This window comes from Ixodes scapularis, unplaced genomic scaffold (assembly GCF_016920785.2).
Source record: "Ixodes scapularis isolate PalLabHiFi unplaced genomic scaffold, ASM1692078v2 PGA_scaffold1__304_contigs__length_218370807, whole genome shotgun sequence".
In the NCBI taxonomy this organism is placed as follows: domain Eukaryota; kingdom Metazoa; phylum Arthropoda; class Arachnida; order Ixodida; family Ixodidae; genus Ixodes; species Ixodes scapularis.
Genome location: NW_024609846.1, coordinates 143,746,114 through 143,766,509, shown reverse-complemented (window position 1 = coordinate 143,766,509; position 20,396 = coordinate 143,746,114). Strand labels below are relative to the sequence as shown.

Below are 20,396 nucleotides of genomic sequence, written 5' to 3'. Positions count from 1 at the left end.
GCTGATGGCACGTGAGGAGCGCTACATCAGCGCTTCGCTGCATGTGAGAACCGGCCTTAAGACTACCCTTTTAGAGCTCTGCATTATACGGTTCCTATAATCCTTCATGCTACCTCTCGACCCGCGCGAAAACGGTGTTAGCCTGCTCAGTTTGAAATCGGCTCTGAGGAAGACCGTTTTACATTAAATTGTACCGTAAGAGCCCTCGAATTTGTGAAACCGAGTGGTAGTAAGGTACGTCCGCAACCTGTTTGAACATCCTCCTTTCCCGGACCATTTCCACCACTCGTTCAAAAGCCCTTCCCTCTGCACTGATCAAAATCGTTTGTTTATAGCCTTCTTTTGTCAACCTCACCACTTGAGCACGCAGAGCAATGGCTGCTTTGTATGCTCAAGAGGTTTTCATCGTGTCATTTAGTAATGGCGGAACTACACCCCGCTTGACCGTTTTAGCACGATAACTTGAGTACGAAAAAATTGCCTGGATTCCCTTTTTTCCTACCATTTACGCAGTCTCTTTACCAAAAACCAACTGAATATCTAAGAACTGCATTTTGAATATATAAAAAAAAAACTGAATATATCCAAGAATATGCAAGAACTGCACTTTAGAAAGCTCGGACAGAAATTTACGCTCCGGCGCTGCGTGAATATATACAAGAACTTGAATATACCCAAGAACACCCAACAACCGCTGTTTAGAAAACTCAGGCAGGAATTTAAGCTCCGGCGTTGCCCCTACAAGGAAATCCAAAAACTCTTCCAATGCACGACCTTTCCCCGCATATACCTAAAGGTCTGTTCACACGATGCATCTTTTAGGCGCGCAACAGTTTCGCGACACTCAAGTTTCGCGAAATGTGCTCGTTCACACGTACCGCTTCACGTGCAACGACGATGACGTTTAGACTTGCGAAAATAGTTTGGGTGTTGACCATAAAGTGGCGCTTCAGTTGAACGCCAACATCATCATCATCACTATAAGCCATTCAGCGTCGTGTTCTGCATCTCCCGCCACATTCTAAGAGTCAAAACGCAGACGAGCTGGTGAACAATCATAATTAAGAAATAAAACCTTAAGACAAGGAAACAAAAAGGGACATACACACCACCGTCTTAAAACCAGCAGAGCATACAGCTGTCATTTACTTCTATTTACTTAATTTACTCTTAAATTGTCATTTACTAGTTGTTGAATTGTCATTTACTGCCATTTACTTTATTTACTGTTGAATATGTATAATTTGGATGGAGGTTGACTTAGAAGAAGACTGTTGTGGAAGTAAATGAGAGCTGTACGCTGTGCTGGTTTTGAGACGGTACTGTGTACGTCCCTTTTTGTTTCCTTGTCTCAAGGTCTTATTTCTTAATTATGACTAAAATAGACGCGAATTATCATCATCGCCAATTACGTCTTCGTCCATTGCTGGATTTTTTTCCGATATGCTACTCACTTTTCCTTCAGTGGTGCTTGACGTGCTTGCGGAAGCCGGCAGTATCCATCGTTCGTGTTTTCAGTTTTTTTTCGGATTTGGATCGGCTACAACACCGGCAGTGAAGTGGTCTTCCCAAACAGCTCGCTCCCCCCATCAAAGGCCACGTGAGAGCGTTTCTGAGCGGCCATTGGCGGTGCCCTCAGAGTGATTGACAGGACTCGGCAAAGTTTCAGCAAAAGCTCGCTCCAGAAGCGAGGTGTGCGCGCAACTATTTTTAGACGCGCGCGTCCTTTTTGGACTCGTTCAGACGGCGCAACTATTTCGCGAAACTACGTTTCGCGACACTAGATGCGCGAGAAAAATGCATCGTGTGAACGGGCCTTAAATGTCCTCCCCGTAGTGCCTGATCAGAGCACAGCCTTTTGGGAACCTCCCCAAAAGCCACTGCACTTTGAAATTTAGCACTCTCGGGTGGACTTCTGACAAAATCGGTGTTATTTTCGATCCATAAAACTTCCCCTTTTTGGGCAAACTCCTTCCCTCGCACTCCATTTTGGTCACTGTCAAATACTTTTCTAACAACTTCTTGTAGTTTTATACTTCTATCCTCGACAACGCTTGTAACACAATCACATTGTCCTCTTACAGAAGCTTCGCCCAAGTCAACAACTCGCTCTGGTCCAATGAATGGTGTAGATCTTTAAAATTGAGAGAGGCCACCTTGCACTCCGGACGACAAAAATCTCCCGTAGATCCACCAACCTATCAGAACTGCAACGCGACAAAGTGTTACCTAAATATACAACTAATAGTCCCTTCATCAAAAACTATAAAAGGACCCTTTCAAAGGTTCCCGTGTCATTAATCAAAATTCTCATCGGCATGTCAGTCTCGTGATTCTTGAGGAAGAACTTTACCGAAAGCGGGATCTTAGTGACCTGCGAAACACATAGATGAGAGCAATGGATATGCCTCATATGGGGTGAAACAAGAATTTATGTAAGGAAAGTGACACCGGAAAAAAGGTGGATGAAAGAGACCACGTAGTAGAATAGCTTCAGTGGGGAATGACATTAGTAACCCGTCCAATGTTTTAGATAAACAGATAAGGTCTTTTTTACGTCCAAGGCCATACCACCGTACCACGGTATATGAATATTTGGTCATGTTTTCTTTGATATCTTCGCAATTTCGATGCATTCGCGGTTTGCGTTTTTAATTTTTTTTTTCCTTTTTTTTTTTTTTTTTTGATGCGCGGGCAAAGGGAAAAAGAGGAGGGGGAGGAGTGGAAAGGTAAGGAAAGGGGGGCCGGTTTTTGTGGACTTGACTCAAAGGTTTTCCGAGAGCTTAATGTTGTTTTGTTTGTCGTTGGTCTTATGAATTGTGAAGGTTGCCTCGGCGGGGTGTTGTTCCAAAGAGGGATGTTTTGGGTCAGCGGCTCCTGCTGTCGGCAGTTGGCAGCATTGCGGCTGCGTTTGGGCGAGCGGGGTTCTCTTATATATGTGACAAGTGGCAGGATGCGTGGGGTGGATTGTGGGGCTACCCTCTGTCGGGAGGAAGTCGTGTACACTAGCGACGAGAAGGGCCAGCTATTTAACGTGTGGCTGAGAAATAAAGCCTATCTGTGTTTGAGACCGATGTTGTGCCCCCTTTTTTGTTTTTCTCAATGTCGAGGTTTTCAACGATAAATTGTCAGCAGCTGTGATTTAGTATATTACTGTTACATGTTGTGAGAAGCTTGCAGCTTATTCAATTATAGTTACTTTTAAGAAACCTCATGCTTCCAAGCGAGTGCACTAGCTTGGATGATAGTTTATTAGCCTTTTATATACTTGCCTTTCATTGTACCAGTTTGTGGCGAATTCGCGAATTGATTACTTTACTATTTCTCCGCTAACGATAAGTGAATGCCGTGTAATGAAATTGAGTGTCTCCCAATTGCTTATAGGGCATGCTAACACCTGGTTATAAAGCCGGACGGGCAATTGGGAGACCCAGGAGTTCAAATCTTGGCGCCGCAAAATATATTGTCTTTCGGCGGTTTCGTTATAATTATACCATTCTATCGGTACGGTTCACTCATCTGTAGAATTTTTATTGAAACTTCATAGAGCCCGCTTATGACGAAAAAAGAAATGCCTCAAAATAAATTAGTTTTACCTTGATTGAACGAATAACTAAAAAAAATAAACTATTTAAAATAAAAAGAGTAGTAATCTAAAGTTTACTAAACAATTCGAAAATTCTCCAGAGAGATAATTATGCAAAGGATAAAATTGAATATGAAATAATCTTTCAGACTGCCTCTCAACATCTAGAGAAAAAAAAACGAGAAAATTTCTGGTGGCGATTGATTGTTTATAAATGATGTATAAAACAATTTGAGAGAGAAATACGCATCCCACTTCACACTATGCCTCATGGCGTTTTTCATTTAATGTACTTCTTTTCATAGTTTTGTCTCTATAGCTAACTGTTGACACACTGATCCTAACCAAGGAGTATAAAATGTATACTTACACGCGGGACCTCGCAGCAAAAAACAAATTGCGAAACCATCTTACCTTGGGTTTTCTTCCCCGCACAAAGTGTCGTGATGGGGAGGAGCACGCTTCACAGGCGTTGGTTTGCGAGCATACGAACTCGACACATCTTCCGGTGTGGGAGTTCTTCAATCATTTGTTCTCTCTGTGTTTCTGTTGAAATTTTTAATGAGCTAATGAGACTTTGTTTCCATTTGCTCCCAGTCCATTATAGCGATTTCTCGGCTACCTCGTTAACGAGCGCACATTGCATGCTTTTCAAACTGTCTCGTGATTGACGTGTCCCTCATGCATCTTAGGTGTACTTCGAAAGATGGTGGCCCCGTTGTCATGCGGAAAAGGACACTTTGTTACACCGGCAGAGCTTATGCATTGCACTATTCTTTTCTAAATGAAAAAGGTTTAGAAACAGAGCCTTTCCGGTAGCTTTTTATATTGTATTATAGGTTTATCAAGCAAAACATTGTATTGTTTAAGAAGTGTGTCGGCTGACACGCCGTAACCATACAGCGTATTTGCGATCGCGACACCCACCATTGTAGTTCAAATACTATTTTTTTTTTTGCGTTTGGAAACAGGAAGGTCTTGTTTCTATTTTCAGAAAACAAGATTTTGCAATAGAACTTTTCATTAGAGTTTCAGCTTGGCCGAAATTAAGCTAATTCATTCATTTGCTACCGAAATATTATTGCTAGAAAAAGAGCACAATAACACAACATTTGATTGAACTAAGCTCTGAAATTACAAACATTTGCGACAATATTTGAACGGGTTCTGCAACCGAAGAGACAAATAAAAAATCCCCGACATCCACGTGGTTACAAAAACAGAAAGAAAAAAAAAAGACTGCAAACAAAACAAAATTTTTGACGCGAATAGTTTATTTGGCAAACTAAAAATACTAGTTAAAGAAAAATCTGCATGTTTTATGTAGTCAGCTGAAAAAAAGCAAATATTAAAAGCAGTTGAATTCCTGTATATATTTTGCGGCAAATCAACGTTATTTCTCGACACGTGTCCATCTCGGGAGCTAACGGAATAACGTGTTTCGTTCTCGTGGCATTTAATGTGACACTGACTGTCACTCCCCAAATTTGAAGTAAAGTGTTGCCCGTTTTATGACATTGCCTTAGTTTTAAATAAGTATTTGATTCACTGAAACTTTTGTTTTGTAACTTATGACAAAGTTAGAGTACCCTTCAAAACTTCTTGCACCAAACCGGTTACGTATCATGCCTTTAGCAAAGTAGAAATAAATTTAACACACGTCGTGGGGCATCCAAGCGCGTTACAATATCTGTCATCAGCTCGATGCTTAAACTTAGAATCTGGCACAAAAGCTACTTATAACATTTTATAACATACATTACAACATGTGGCGTGCAAACTGACTGATGGTGGGCGCTTTGTCAAGCCTGCTTTGAACGCAGCTTGGTGTTTACGCAGAAAAAAATGTGAACATTGACTACGTTTTGTCAAAAAACAAGAACATTTAAGAGCAGACAGAGCGGATACGGACAAGTCACATTAAGCAGGGCCTTTGGAGCAAGAGGACCTGTTTACTAACGCTTTTTTGTACATTTTATTAACCACAAACGAAGATATACTTTATTTTGTGTGACTTAGCAACTGAGGCGGACCGCTACCGACTTTCTCCCCTTCCCCCCTCCCCGAAACTAACATTTTTTTTTTTAACGTATAGGGTTTATATTAGTAGAGACCTAAATGCGAGTTTTAGCTTATCTGAAGCTTCGAGCGAGTGCATGGACACACCGTATGAAGCGTGGAGGTTCGCAGAATACACAACGACTGAATGGAAATAAATACGAAGATTCACTCTCTCGTTGCTGCCGTCGGCGACAATAGAGAGCGTCATTCATTCCGTCTATTTCGGTTCGAGAACGATACCACGCGGCTCACAGTACGTTCAGGGCCGATATCGAAGAACCAACATGTTCTCCGATAAGAAAAATTGACCCCGCTCCCAAAGACAAACAAACACGGCAACCGCTTAATAAATGCACTCGAGCACCGCAAAATGGTTCCGTTATCGGGAATCTATTGAACGTGTGCCAAAACCTGTCCAGTCTCGTCGAGTCTCGTCGAGGATTAATGACACCCGGGGACCCCGTATTATTGTTACCTCGTTTTCCTCATTTATTTTACCTTGTTAGTTTTTTTCTTATTCTGAAGATGACGAAGCTGATTACAATACATGGTGCCTGCCATCATCGATTTGTTTAATTTCACTCGGCAGTCAGAGCTGCTTCGATTCGGCTGAAGGCACTCCGATGTCCGGCCAGTGCGTCCGTTTTCGTCTACCCTCGGTGGAATAATAGTATCACGTGCTGCGTCCAGTAATGCCGTGAGTGGCCTGAACGAGAGTCACTCGGGAGCTGGTAAAGGCGTCTCCCAGGAATCGCGTGTTGCCGTACTCTCGTTCGTTCCGCCTTGCTGTTTTTTCTTCTCAAGAAGCGAACGAAGAGCAATGTTCGCGATAGCGGCAGCTCGCCTTCAATTATGCACGACGGTTGGCATTCGTCTAACCCGTACCGTCTACTCATTGATTTTAATGGGCGCCATGGTCCGCACAAAGCAAACTGTGCGACTTAAGCGTGTTACCCTGCTGGCGTATGCGACGGGAAGCTGCAAATCGCAGCTTCCTTGAATGCCGCGTGCTGACTATCTGGGTGGTTTGCTCCTACCGATGTCGAAACACCTATTTGAAAATGCTCGGAAGCTACGCTTTTCTTAAAACCATTTTGTTTTGTTGACTAATACTGATATACGTGTTTGCTAGACAAGCTCGATGAAAGAATGAATGTAGCCGTTTTACATTTTCAGAGCCGTACGTTGAACCCTCTCCTCAGAGTGGCGTGGCACGCGACCGAGGATCGCGATCAATTTTGAATCAACATCTCTGGATTATGGATGAAAGTTGTTCTCTTTAAATGCGTTCGGCTCGGACATTATATTTGCCGAAGTCGCTGCGTAATCCAGCCGTGTGTTGCGGAAATCGAATTTGCAGTGAACTCTGTACGTTATAGGATACATAGAAAGCACTACACTATTTGAAGTGGTGGGTTGAAACCCGGATTGTATGCGGAAAGCAACTCGTCTGCTTCTTCCTCAGGAGTTGCGATGACGTCAGAAAGACTCCGAGCTCTCATTGGCTCGGATTCAAGGATAGTGGGTATACCTCAAGGCAAGCTGCTTTGACCCCCAATTCTTCATTCAAAACCAATCAGAGCTTTGCGATCTGACGCCACAACAACCCCTGTAAAAAAAGCAAAAAGCAAAAAGACGATTTTGCGTTTTGAATAATTCTAGATTCGATGGAGTGAATCACTTTACTTGTGATTCGATGTGCATGTTCAAGCTGCCTACTCCGGGCGTCACTCACTGTTAAGGTCATTTCGAATACAATTTTCGCGTTTTGCAGCGCAGACGGTTTAAATCTATGATCTTTCAAAACAGTAAAGACTTATCCCGGGAAAATTATATTAAACTTAATAAATTGCATGGATGACATAATGTGTCTCTGCGTTCTTTCGGGATTAAGATACAGCGCTGTGAATGGACTGTGGGCGCTGTTAAAGGTAGTGGGTAGGTTTTTATGGTTTTAGTTATTAAAAATGTTCAGCATTTTCAATAATCGTTTATTGCTTATTATTATTTTGTCATGCCCAGCTTTCTTGGGTATCCCTCTTTAGGCTCTTCTCGTCTAAATGCACTTAAATTCGAATTTCAACTGAACATCAACAAACATCGCTATGTTCACTGGGAATATTTTAGATGCCAGGTATATAATATGAAAGATCAGTGATTAGTCTTTTGGAGGCCTATAGTTCTTATTCCACAGCCCTACACAGTGTTTTTGCGTTGAATCCTATATGCCATATTAAACAAAATTATAAATTCACCTTTTCTTGACGAAATATTGTAATGTTTCCGAGGACTGTATTTGCCTAAGTATCATGAAACGCAAATTAACTCGAATTTTGATATTTATTTTAAAACAAATTATTCAACGGGTTATACAAAAAAAAATTGGGCATAAGCAAAAAAAAAAAAAAAAAGGAGGCTGGCATTATTACTTTAGCAAAAACAAAAATGCTGCAAACTTCATTTGAGAAAGTTGTTTTATTGAACTTTCATTGATCCTGGCAAGCGACGTAGCTAGTAAACACCATATAGTTGACTCGTGCGACGAAATCCACACAGGTTGTCGTTTGTTGCAGATGATTTGGAATCAACTCGGCTAAACGAAGTTTCGAACGACGCTGAATATGGTAAGACGTAGAAGCGTCAATACGTAGAGCTTAGGTAGTCCACAAGTTCTGCATGGTAGAGAGTACGCGTAGCTGGAGAACATTTGTAGTTGACAGTAGAGTTGCACGGCGTGACGGAACTAAGTGGCCTGACAAGTGAAAGAGCTTTAATTCTGCCTTAATTCACAGATTACCCAGAAGCTGAAGAGAAAAACCGGATCAACGATGCCGACGAAGAAAGTAAACGCAATGGTACGATGGCGCAATTTATAGTGTAATCTTAGTTTTTGTGATAACCTGAATAATAATACTGCCAGTATTTAATGATTGAAAGGTCACTGATTAGACAGTCGGTCGTACTGCTTCCCCTTTGCAAGTCTAAACAAAAAAAAAAAAACCACCAAGATGATCACTTACACGAGTAAAATCATTGTATTTAAGGATTTCTTTGTGAACGCACTAGGAGCAAATCATTTACATTATTTATATAGTTATTAATTTTATATGAACACCGACGGTGTCGCTAAGCATTATGCAGGGGGTACAGGAAACGTCATGCAATAATAATACATATTCATACAATAAATGAACGGAAACAACAGTAAAACACACATTTTTAATCGCGAATACGAATTTTGCACTTTATCGTAAAAGAGATCGTTTTCAGTAATAATTACACTTTTTTCCGTAAATGCATTCCACTTCCTAATGAATTGAACAAAAAATTAAAAAGAAAAGCAGTCAGTATTGTAACGAAATTCCTCGGATTCTTTTCAGAATGATCCCATCTTGCGGATCCATATGTGGTTAAAAAAAATGTAAACACTCTTTCAATGCCAGTCCGTCCCTAATATATGCTGTAAAAGAATTGCAATCTCAAGCACTTTCTTTCCTCTTTGAGTGAATCGCAACCTAATCTGTTTTTCACTTATGTACAACTTGCATAAGGGCTGTAGTCAGCTGTAACCAACCGTAATGACTAGTTTTGAAACCGTTCCAACTTCTGTTCAAGGCAACTTTGGGGCAAAAGCATATTCTAAAATTGGTCAAATAAAAGAAAAATATCATGTTTGTTTTACACTGCGAAGTGTATTCTTAAATTTCCTGCGAATAAAATAAAACATTTTACTAACCTTAGCAGCAGTGTTATCCACGTAAACATACTACTTCAAACTGAACGACAAAGGAACTCCCGGGGTACTTATCTTTTATACATGGTCAAGTATCCAATTTTTCAGTTCATATTAGGCCGGGAAAGATGTAGAGGGAGAAATACATGTGTTTACTCTTGGCAATATTTAAGTTGATTTCCCAACGGTCACACCAGTCTTCGAGCACTTTTATATTGTTATGAACCACACTTGCGTCCACGCCAGTGTGCACCACGTTCTGTTGTTCTTAATTAAGCAGCTCTTTAAAAGAAAAAGGAAAAAAAAGGAAAAACGTATGACCTCACTTTTCTGCAAAACACGTGGACTGCTAATCACGGCGAATAACAAAACTCAAAATAAAGATAAATCTGAAGAAAAAAAAATCTTAATAAAAACAAGCCTGTGAAACTTCGCAGTGATTGTGTCTGATAATCGTTTTTTTTTGTGTCTAGTCGTTTTCTGAGCTACGTCATTCGCTGGGAACATGTTGATTTGTTGCCGAGGATAGCGTCTTGGTGTTTGCGCGAATGTGAGCTGGCATACTTTTTTCTTAATAGTGTGCATACTGTTTTGTAATAGAAAAATTAAAAAAGAAACGCAAGAAACAACGCTTCTCTGACCGGGCAAAGCCGCTATGCAATTTCGAATGCAGCGCATGCCACAGCAGGATAAATACTGATCCCAAAATAAATCATTATAATAGCGATATGTGGTATGGAAGGTGAGAACCTGGTGCATCGTTGTTTAAGATTTTCCGTACTACGGAGAATGATTAAATAGAGCTCGCTGAGTGTTCCAAACAAATTTCGAGGGAATAGGCCCATATCTCTTAAGTTTTCAGCAGCGCCCCTGGCTAGCAAAACATAATAGTTTCAGGTCGAGTTTCCGTTTTTCGTCGAGTTGCATCATTCCCAAGGCCGTATTAATTAGCATTGACGGACGCGAAAAGCGTTGAGAGATGCTAGTTAGGGGCAGTCTTGGGTAAGTTACTTTTAAAAAGTAATTCGTTACAGTTACAGTTACTTTCAGAAAAAAGTAGCGAAGTTACCGATACAGTTACCGCAACAAAAGAGTAACTCGTTACAGTTAAAGTTACTTTTAAAAAGTAACGGCGTTACTTTCCAGTTACTTTTCTTTAACACAAAAAAAATTTGAGAAAACTAGAAAACGCCCCTCACAACGTTTTATTTCATAAAATTAAAAAGTACGCTTTTTACTTCATATTGTAACTTAGCAGCAGTTGCTTCTCGAAATTAGTGTTTGAAAGTTTTCACGCCAGAGTAGTGGCGCCAATCAAAATACGAGACATGCGCAGTGCCCTACACGTGTATTGTTCTTTCTCGGTTGATTAACCCGGTTAAAAAGCGTTTGCACATGAAAAAGAAAAACAACAACATAGATGGTGCTTCAAGACATTAAGATGTAAGTGTTCAGTCACAAAGTACAAGCGCGTGCGTAAAGATAAGTAGATAATATTTCATAAAATCTACATGTGGCTATATTCGGGTCGTGACTCGCGAGAAAGAACGTAATCACAACTTTGTGCAAGGCCAACTTGACACTCCAAATGTCTGAATAGACGATTTTGAAAGTGCAAGGAATGGCTAAATTGCACCCCTCGTTCAGTGATATATTATTCATAAAACACTTGAAGATAACGACAAAAGTAACGCCGTTACTTTCATCGTTATTTCAGAAAAAAGTAATAGAAGTACAGTTACAAGTTACATTTTTCAAAGTTACCTCGTTACAGTTACAAGTTACCAAAAAGTAACGAAGTTACAGTAACGCGTTACTAGTGACGCGTTACCACCCAAGACTGGTTAGCGGTCGTGGACAACGTTAGATGGTCGCGTCTCAAAGACGCGAGTAAAGGTGTGGTCGCGTCACGTGGATGCTACAGCGCCCCCTGGTCGAGAGAAACAAGCCCGTCCAGTCTCGACGATCGATTTCACACTTTGATGGTATGGCGGCTGCCGACACGTGCGGTGTGCGTTTGCCCTTGTGGCTTCTGCGTTGTAAGTTTTGGTAGTCATCGTTCAGGCAGTATTGTAGCTGTTTTTACATGTTTTGCGAACATGAGGACCCTTCTGCAGTCTCGCACTGAAATATCGCGTGTCGATAGGTAGGTGTCGTCCTCAATAAGAAGTTTTAGCGAGGCGTTTAGGCATGAAAGCTTCGTCACCGAATAACTATCCTACGCCCCTGTGCAAGCGCACGAGAATCGTGTGTTCGTTTGTGCTGGTATAACCGTTAGCCCGAATCGGGACGACTCGGGGAAACCGCAAGATGGCGGACGCAACGGCGACTGACCCTACGGAGACTTAGGTTTAGGGTAGGGAAAGGCCGCTTTTCCTGCGAGAATCTTCAGTTCAGTCCAGAGGCCACACAAAAATCGTTTTTTTAGGAGAGCTTATAATAGAAAAGGATCAGGAATGGCTGCAAGCTACGCGTGAGTAGAGTACTTTAACCATGTCAACTAGCAGCTGCGATGACCGCGAGCACACGCCACGCGCACGAGTGATCGTTAACCTTCATGTGGACAGAGGACACATAGTGTACATGTCCGGTCTCTCTGGAACAACTTTACTTTATCTCGTTTAAGCGCTCTCGAACGTTCGACCGGTTGATGCTTGTCTTGCTGACAGTGCCACGCGAGCCACCGATTTTCGCGCGCTGGAACGCGTTGTCGATTTTGCGCAGAAAATGGCAGTATAGTACAAACGTCGACACCGTCATCATCATTTACGTGGTTGCGCAGGGTTTTCCGATTCACTAAAACGCGGAAAATTTCGTGTATGTTTCCACGGAGCAATTGAGCTAAACCGTTCAGGGGTTCTTCAAAGCGGTTTGTCGTAAAGCGACTAACTAAAACTTCGTGATATTTATTAAGCTAACCCCCTTTTGTGCCTAGCCGCAGCCGAGCAAATCAGCTTTTGACGGAGGAGGATGTTACAAGGATTAAAATTTATCCACTAAATCATGGCGTCAAGGGATGAGGCTGTAGTAATCTTTAAGGCTCACCAAACGAATTAAAATGTAGAAAAAAGCGTTATTTTATTTGGAAACGTGAAAGAGACGTGAGGCTACCAACGGAAACGAAAACGAAACTCGTCTGAATAAAGCGGTGCAGCGCTGGATAGGTTGCCCATCAGCAGGGGAGACACGAGTCTTCATTTTCAAATAACGTAACTTTCCCCTTGTAAATGTCTATAAAACAGTACTGTCTTTTGACTTGCGGCAGCCGTTTGCATAAGGTTATCGCAAAAACTTCGGCGTTCCTAAAGCGGGATGCTCACTCCATTTCATCTTCAGATTCGCAAATCGCCACGACATTGTCTAAAATAAATATGGCAGCATCCTTGCGCATTTCATCATAATTAAAAACGGATAATTAAAGGCCGCCTTTCTCATACTCTCTTCCGGCTAATAGTATATATCGCGTCATAAGAAAAAAAAACATGACTCCATTTCTTTCCAACATCAGCATTTAACGAACAAATTATACACATGCAGATGCCTCGGAACCGAGACAGCCAGGTGACGAGGCGGCCGAAAACAGCGGAGGTAGTAAGAACTTTCGTAATGCCTAGACTGAATATTAGTAATAACGCTCAGTCTTGATGGGCTTCAAACGCACTCACTGACTTTCAGCACCGCATAAGCTACAAAGTTAAATGCAATGCCATAACTCTCACAGGAAGTGCCATCGACTGTCGTCCATCGCGCGAAAGTGTCATGCCGGGCCGCTTTCTCTGAGTGCGACATGATTGAGCGCCCGCGGTTTTCATCAATGCTGAATAATAACACTGCGTGGCATTGGTTAAGCGAAGTAAGTGCTACGATCGCGATTGCACCGTTTGTTTAAATAAATATCAGCTGCAACACGGAAGAGGCACGTCCTTAAGTAGAGCATGCCTCTCTGCTTGGAAACTTGCATTGTACGGGATCGCAGTGTATGTCACCCAGGAAAACTCGAAGATTCGACACTGCTTTATTTTACTGAACACAGTGTTTTTACGGTATTTGACAAAGGCCGCGTTCCTAGACCATAGAAATGCATTTGAAACAGGCGCATTTCCATACTATTAGAAACGCGCCATGTATCAAATCCCCCCCCCCCCCACCCCAAAAAACAAACAAAACACTTTGTTCAATAAAACAAACCAGTGGCGAACCTTCGATTATACCTTTATATCTTCCTTAATACAGACGCAGACGAGGGTAATTTATTCAGACTGTTCGATGGTGCCCAAGATGTTTTTCTTGGGCACCATCGAACGCGTAGCACGTTTATTTCGCAATGGATTTCGCGTCAGAGTTGGAAGAAGGAAGAGCGAGTTCTCCAGAATTTAATCCATTTTCTCCACAAGGAAGGCTCCAAGGGACAAACCTCGTTGTACAAGACTATAATCTGGTTGGTAGAAATAAAGCGATTTTTCTTTTTTTGGTGCACTCTTCAGATTTAATTATCACTTGCTGGAGACTTGTTTCCATGAAAATCGCCATTTCAATGGTTACGTTCTGTAGCAAGGCGGAAACTTCAGCACAATTTGTGACCGACATTATTCTTTTTAGCTCAGTTCAGTGATTGAGGAGACAAACTAAAAATTTAACAGAAAATGATTATCGTGGCGTGATACATTTCGAAAGGCATTTTGGCGGAATGCCAGTGCGACATTGTTTGTACACTTTCTGTTTTTTTTGCGTCGCCCGCATTCACGTAAAGCCAAAAGCCTATATCAATATCGATTGTTTTGTTTTGTTAGGTTGGGTTTGGTTAGGTTAGGTTACGTTGTGTTAGGTTAGTTTAGGTTACGTTAGGTTAGGTTAGGTTAGAATAGGTTAGGTCAGGTTAGGTTAGTTTAGGTTAGTTTAGGTTAGGCCCGTTTAGTTTAGGTTAGGTTAGGTTAGGCTAGGTTAGGCTAACCTACCGGTCTTGCTTTGTCTTGTCGATTAATTTGGTGAACCTAATCTGACCCCAGCGAAATAACTGTGAGCAGCTCTACTAGATATTGTGTTGGGGGCTTTAGTTAAACTAGTTGAACCTTTCGTGTTTGTTAATGCGGACAACTGAAGTTTGATGAAGCAACAAGAGAAGGGGCGACGGGGACACCGTTAACAAAAGACATGTATAAGACACCTAAAAGCGGTATTATAACTGTTGGCTAAGTACGAAACCTGGGTCGAGGAAGACGATCGTTTGTTAGCATCTTGTTTGCGGTAAATCTGAGGAGTATAACGTGTGGCACAGCTTAAGTCAAAACTCATTACCACAATCAATAACGTATTTTGGTCGCAAAACTTTATTTTTGTAGATATCACCCTGACTATTCCAAATGTTTATTACGTGATAATTGCTCTACCACTTGATCGTCCACAGGCTCAATAGTCAAAGGTAGTAAAATTATTGAGTAACAGACGACGCTCATATATATTACCGATTTCCTTGTTTGGTGCAACAGACCACAAAGGAATGAAATTCCAAGCTATAAAAGACATTACCACCGCGCGTAGAAATAAACAACACCCCATATAGGGTGTATGTTTCACCTACCTTGTATTAAAAAAAGATTTCGCGGCGGAGGCGGTCGCGTATTGTGGTTCAATTGCAAACACAAAATGTGTCCTTTTAGTTGAAATTACCAGTTTAAAAACTTTAACTGTCAAAATCCTGAGAAATTATAAACTCCAATACGTCACTATTTGTCTTTTTAATTGCAATTGCATATTTATAAGCTTGATCTTTTAAAATTGTGTGATAATCTCAATGGTACTACATGCGGGCATTTGTCTTATACGTTTAAGTTAACAATTAATGTGCCATTATTTTATTACGATTATCTAATTTAGTTTGCTTCTTTACTTTAACGTGTAACATTTTTTATGTTGTCATAGCGCACAAATATTTGTTTCAGACTCTTCTGTTGCAGGGACAGAAAACAGGGCGTTTGTTGATTATACAAAAAGTTAGCGTACTTTTTTAACGACGCACACGTTAGTGTATGCTATTCTATGTATAATGCCGAGCCATATGAAAGTTTGTCCATGTGTTCGATTGGCCGAATTTCGATTGTTGAAAATTTTTCTGAGGCTAGCGTCGAAGGATTTGTTCGGTTATTTTTTAAATTTTTACCTGCCAAATTATTCGTCAAATATATTTAAAAGGTACAAGAAAATATCAGGTTACGTTTTTCTCAGGTCTTCTGACTGTCATTACTATCGGGTGAATCGCAATGGTGCCGGTTGCTGTATGAACTGGCATTCGTTTTTAACGACGACACATAAATAAATATACTGGAAGGCTTCGTGTTAAGTGTTACATTAATGAACATGTACTTCACTCGTAGGTATAGGGGTCGTGCATTAAAAAAAGAATGCCGTAGAGCTAGTTAAAACTGCATTCAACTGGCGAAAATGAGATATGTAATTATGCCGAGGAAAACAAGACGCCACGTCGTCAATGCCTTTAGTTTCGTGCAGTGTGAACAGCAGCTACCGCCTAGGTGTATTAGTCACGGACACTTATAGACGCTTACCAACGCTTCATAGCCAATATGATTGCAGGCTTGATGATCGAAATGCCAAAGAACGAGTGAAATATCAAGAAGTATGAGCATAATAAGTGACACCACGCGTTTATTAAGCTGACATTGACTGTATGGGCAGAAAATTAGAGAGACGAGAAAACGATAGCGTGCAGGGACTTGACTTTGCCGAGTTTGGCTGGAATTATTAGTGGATAGAGGCAAAGCTAGCCGCCCTTCTCTCTACTGCACTCGTCGAACGCTTTCCAACACAAGTGCAGTGGAGACAATGCCATCTTTTGTCTCAACAGCACTGTTAAAAAACTTTGAATGCAGGCGCTCCGCGTTCTAACGCGTACGACGAGGGCAGTGCCATAGCCTCCTCTATACTGACTAATCCTGGAAGTTCAACGACGGAACCATAGAGTGCCCAGTCGCAAATTTGGAGTGCGAGAATTTGGTAGCAGGGAGCATCAAAGAGCCGCTTCTCGGGGAACCTGGAAGTCAGCGCACAGCTTTAGCAACGGTGCGGACCCGAAACACACTTGTTCGCTCGGGAAAAGTGTGTTTCGGTGTCTCGCCGCAGCGGGGCGCCAGTAACATGGCCCTCCTCTCATCCGTTGTCTGTCGCTCCACCTTTTCCATTTCGGTGGCCGCTTCTCGTGGCGATTTGCCAGGCTTTGTCAGTATATAGGAGGCTATAGCAGTGCAGACAAGGACAACTAGCATGGCGTCTACCCACCAATCATTCCAACCTGAGCTCGGCGTTCTGACGTCCCACCTTGTCTCCTCCTCTTCCCACTTTTACGACCGCATAGAAAAAAGTAAACGGGTAAAGGAGCAGACTGCGAAAGACGGTTCTTGTGGGCTCCCGCACAAGCTTGTTCAGAACGTGGTGCTCCGTATTATTTCTGTTGCGGGCGACTTCGAATTCGACTAACAACATTTTGAAAGTTAATGTGTCAAGCAGAATTTCCCAAAGATCTATATAATATTTTCTAGCATTCCTGAATAAAAAATAAATAAAAAAACTACTTTAGCGATCAGCAGCAAATGTTTGCTTGCAACATGCAACCTAATATAAACATGTAAAGTAGTCGAATCATATACGTTAGGCACGTATTTAGGGTGTTATATATATAACTGAGAAAAAAAAAACCTTAGTGAAAACAGCAACAACGGACGATTTAATCTTCGACGTTTCGGGCGGAGTCCGGCCTTCGTCGGCTTCCTGACGAAGGCCGGACTCCGCTCGAAACGTCGAAGATTAAATCGTCCGTTGTTGCTGTTTTCACTAAGGGTTTTTCTTCTCAGTTATATTCCCACGCCTTCGGCCTCGCGCCACCATGCCCGTTGTATATATATGTGTGTGTGTGTGTGTGTGTGTGTGTTTGTGTGTGTGTGTGTCTAAAGAAGCCACTGGAGTTCAAACAGCCTTGGATAGTTTAATCATACCTTCCTGCGGGGGACCCTTCTTCAAGAAAGAGGGTCCCCCTCCGAAACGTCCGATTGACTATACAAGTTTGTTTCAACGTCGGTGTTTTTATTTATATATGTGAACGCATTCGGCGCCACACAACTTGAAGATGTCATATATATATATATATATATATATATATATATATATATATATATATATATATATACCCTAAAAACAGTTTGTGCGTCAACTTTCAGGCACAACACTCGGAGAGCCAGTCACCACAACTTACGAAGGAATGTCAGCGAATGAAGATGCCAAAACACATGTTTAGACCAAAAAACGCAGTCTGAGTTGTTACATTAGGCAATGCAAAACGTCACGCTTGCATTGCTTAATGTCACAACTCAGACTGCGTTTTTTGGTCTAAACATATGTTTCGGTATCGTAATTGGCTGATCTGACTCTGTAAGTTGAGATGATTGGCTCTCCGAGTGTGGTGCGTGAAAGCAGACACACAGACGTTTTTTAGAGTGTATATATATATATAGATCGATGCAAAATTCGAATACTTCGGGGAAGTTACCGCGGCCCGTTATATAACTATTAATTATAGAATAATTATATCACAGGCCCCGTTAACTTCTCCGAAGTGTTCGAGATTTCCATCAATGTATGCCTCAAAGCTATGATCAGGGTATGCATTCGTGTCGACGTATAATATACTAGATTTTTAATTGGTAACACCCTTCCACGTTTCCTCCTAGATCTTGCCGACAACGAAGAAGAAAGAAACGAAAGCGTTCAGAGCCAAGGACAAGAAGATGGTACAGATATGTAGAGTAGATCTTAAAAAATTTGCCTCTAAAGACATTGAATTTGACGCAAAAAAGTTTTAGGAATGCCAGGCGGTTTTCAAATTTTCTTTCTCTGGGTTATATAATCAGTAAAAAGTACTGAAACTGCTCCCCCTCCCAGCTCTCCTTCTCAACCCACCATTCTTTTTCCGTCGTTGACTTTATGGGGTGTTTTAAAGTAAAAAATGAAAGCCGTTTACAACTTCCTGTAACGCTGGATTAGAACGCAGCTCTTGAGGAGGAGGATGGAAGGGTACTGAGGCATAGGATGGAAGGGTACTGTGGGATAGGTGACTCCCTGAGTTGACGTGACATGGGGGGGGGGTCACGCGACACTAGAGGGTCACGTGACCTCAGAGTGTCACGTGACCTGAGGGGAATCACGTTACCTTAGGGGGTCACGTGACATCAGGGGGTCACCTGACATCATGGGGTCACATGACCTCAGGAGGTCACGTGACTTGAGAGGGTCACGTGACCTGAGGGGGTCACGCGACTTCGGGGGGTTACGTGATATAAGGGGTAACCCTCATGACCCTCATGACGGTAACCCTCGTGAGGGTAACCATCGTGACTCTCGTGAGGATAACCCTAGTGACCCTTGAGGGTAACTCTCGTGACCCTCGTGAGGGTAACTCTCATAACCCCTGTGAGGGTTACTCTCATAACCCTCGTGACCCTCGTTAGGGTAACCCTCGTGACCCTCGGGAGCGTAACCGTTTTGAGGGTAACTAACCTTCGTAACCCTCTTGAGGGTTACCAGGGTTACTCTCACGAGGGTTACGAGCGTAACCCTTGTGATCCTCGTGAGGGTAACCCTCGTGAGAGTAACCCTCATAACCCGTGGTTACGCCGACGGCGACGCCGACGCCGCTCAAGCTGGAAACGGGCGCCTAAGAGCTGCGCTGTAAAAAGACCCACACATGGTCCAGCCATACCATAGAATACAAAAATACAATACGAACGAGCAGCGATCCCATCACAAGCCAGTTAAAAAACACGTGGTCTACAGCGCAGTGATAGGCTCTGATTTGCATATTACTCTGTACCTCTGGGGACACGGATGTGCATGGCGTAGCAATGTACCTCTTTTAGAGCGCAGCTCTTAGGTGCCCGTTTCCGGCTTGAGCGGCGTCGCCGTCACCGTAGCCGTCGGCGTAACCGCGGCGACGTTTCGGCAGGGTGACGTTTCGGCACCGTGCCGAAACGTCCCCGCGGGGTCACGTGACGTCACGGGGGTTACGTGACCTCACGGTTACGCCGACGCCACTCGTCGGGAGGAGTAGCAGGCAGGAGGAGGAGGTGAGGGGGAGAGAGGAGGGGGTATACCATTTCCTCAGTACCCTTCCCTCCTCCTCCTCAAGAGCTGCCCTCTAATTTGGTGTTACAGGGAGTTGTAAACGGCTTTCATTTGCATTTTAGAGCGCAGCTCTTAGGGGCCCGTTCCCGGCTTGAGCGGCGTCGGCGTCGCCGTCGCCGTCGCCGTCGGCGTAACCAAGGTCATCCCAAGGTCACTTGACCCCCCAAGGTCATCCCAAGGTCACGTGACCCCTCCCCAAGGGTTATCGGGGGTCACGTGACTCCCCAAGGTCACCCCAAGGTCACGTGACACCCAAAGTCACGTGGCTCCCCAAGTCACGTGACCCCCGGGGTCACGTGATCCCGATGACGTCAAAAGTGACGTCACTGATAACGTCACCGGCATCCGCATCATCATCGTCATCATCACTGATGACGTCACCGGCATCCGCATCGTCATTGTCATCATCACTGATGACGTCATCAGTGACGTCACTGATGACGTCACCGGCATCTGCATCGTCATCGTCATCATCGCTGATGACGTCATCAGTGACGTCACTGATGACGTCGCCGGCATCCGCATCGTCATCATCGCTGATGACGTCATCAGTGACGTCACTGATGACGTCACCGGCATCCGCATCGTCATCGTCATCACGCATCCGCATCGTCATTGTCATCATCACTGATGACGTCATCGGTATCCGCATCGTCATCGTTACTGATGACGTCATCAGCATCGTCATCGTCACGTGACCCCCCTAGGTCACGTGACCCCCACCCAAGGTCACTTGACCCCCCCCCCCCCAGTACCCTTCCCTCCTCCTCCTCAAGAGCTGCGCTCTAATTCGGCATTAGAGGGAGTTGTAAACGGCTTTCACTTTTTTTA

General features: G+C 43.0%; 1 protein-coding gene across 1 annotated transcript in view; it reads left to right on the top strand.

Annotated features, from left to right (window-relative positions):
- LOC121835843 (echinoderm microtubule-associated protein-like CG42247) overlaps nucleotides 1-20,396 on the top strand; it is a 178,334-nt gene that overhangs the window by 153,872 nt on the left and 4,066 nt on the right. Inside the window, exon 3 of the mRNA XM_042290358.1 lies at nucleotides 18,116-18,175. Within this exon, the coding sequence (XP_042146292.1) occupies nucleotides 18,116-18,175 (60 nt within the window). The remainder of the gene's footprint in view (nucleotides 1-18,115; nucleotides 18,176-20,396) is intronic.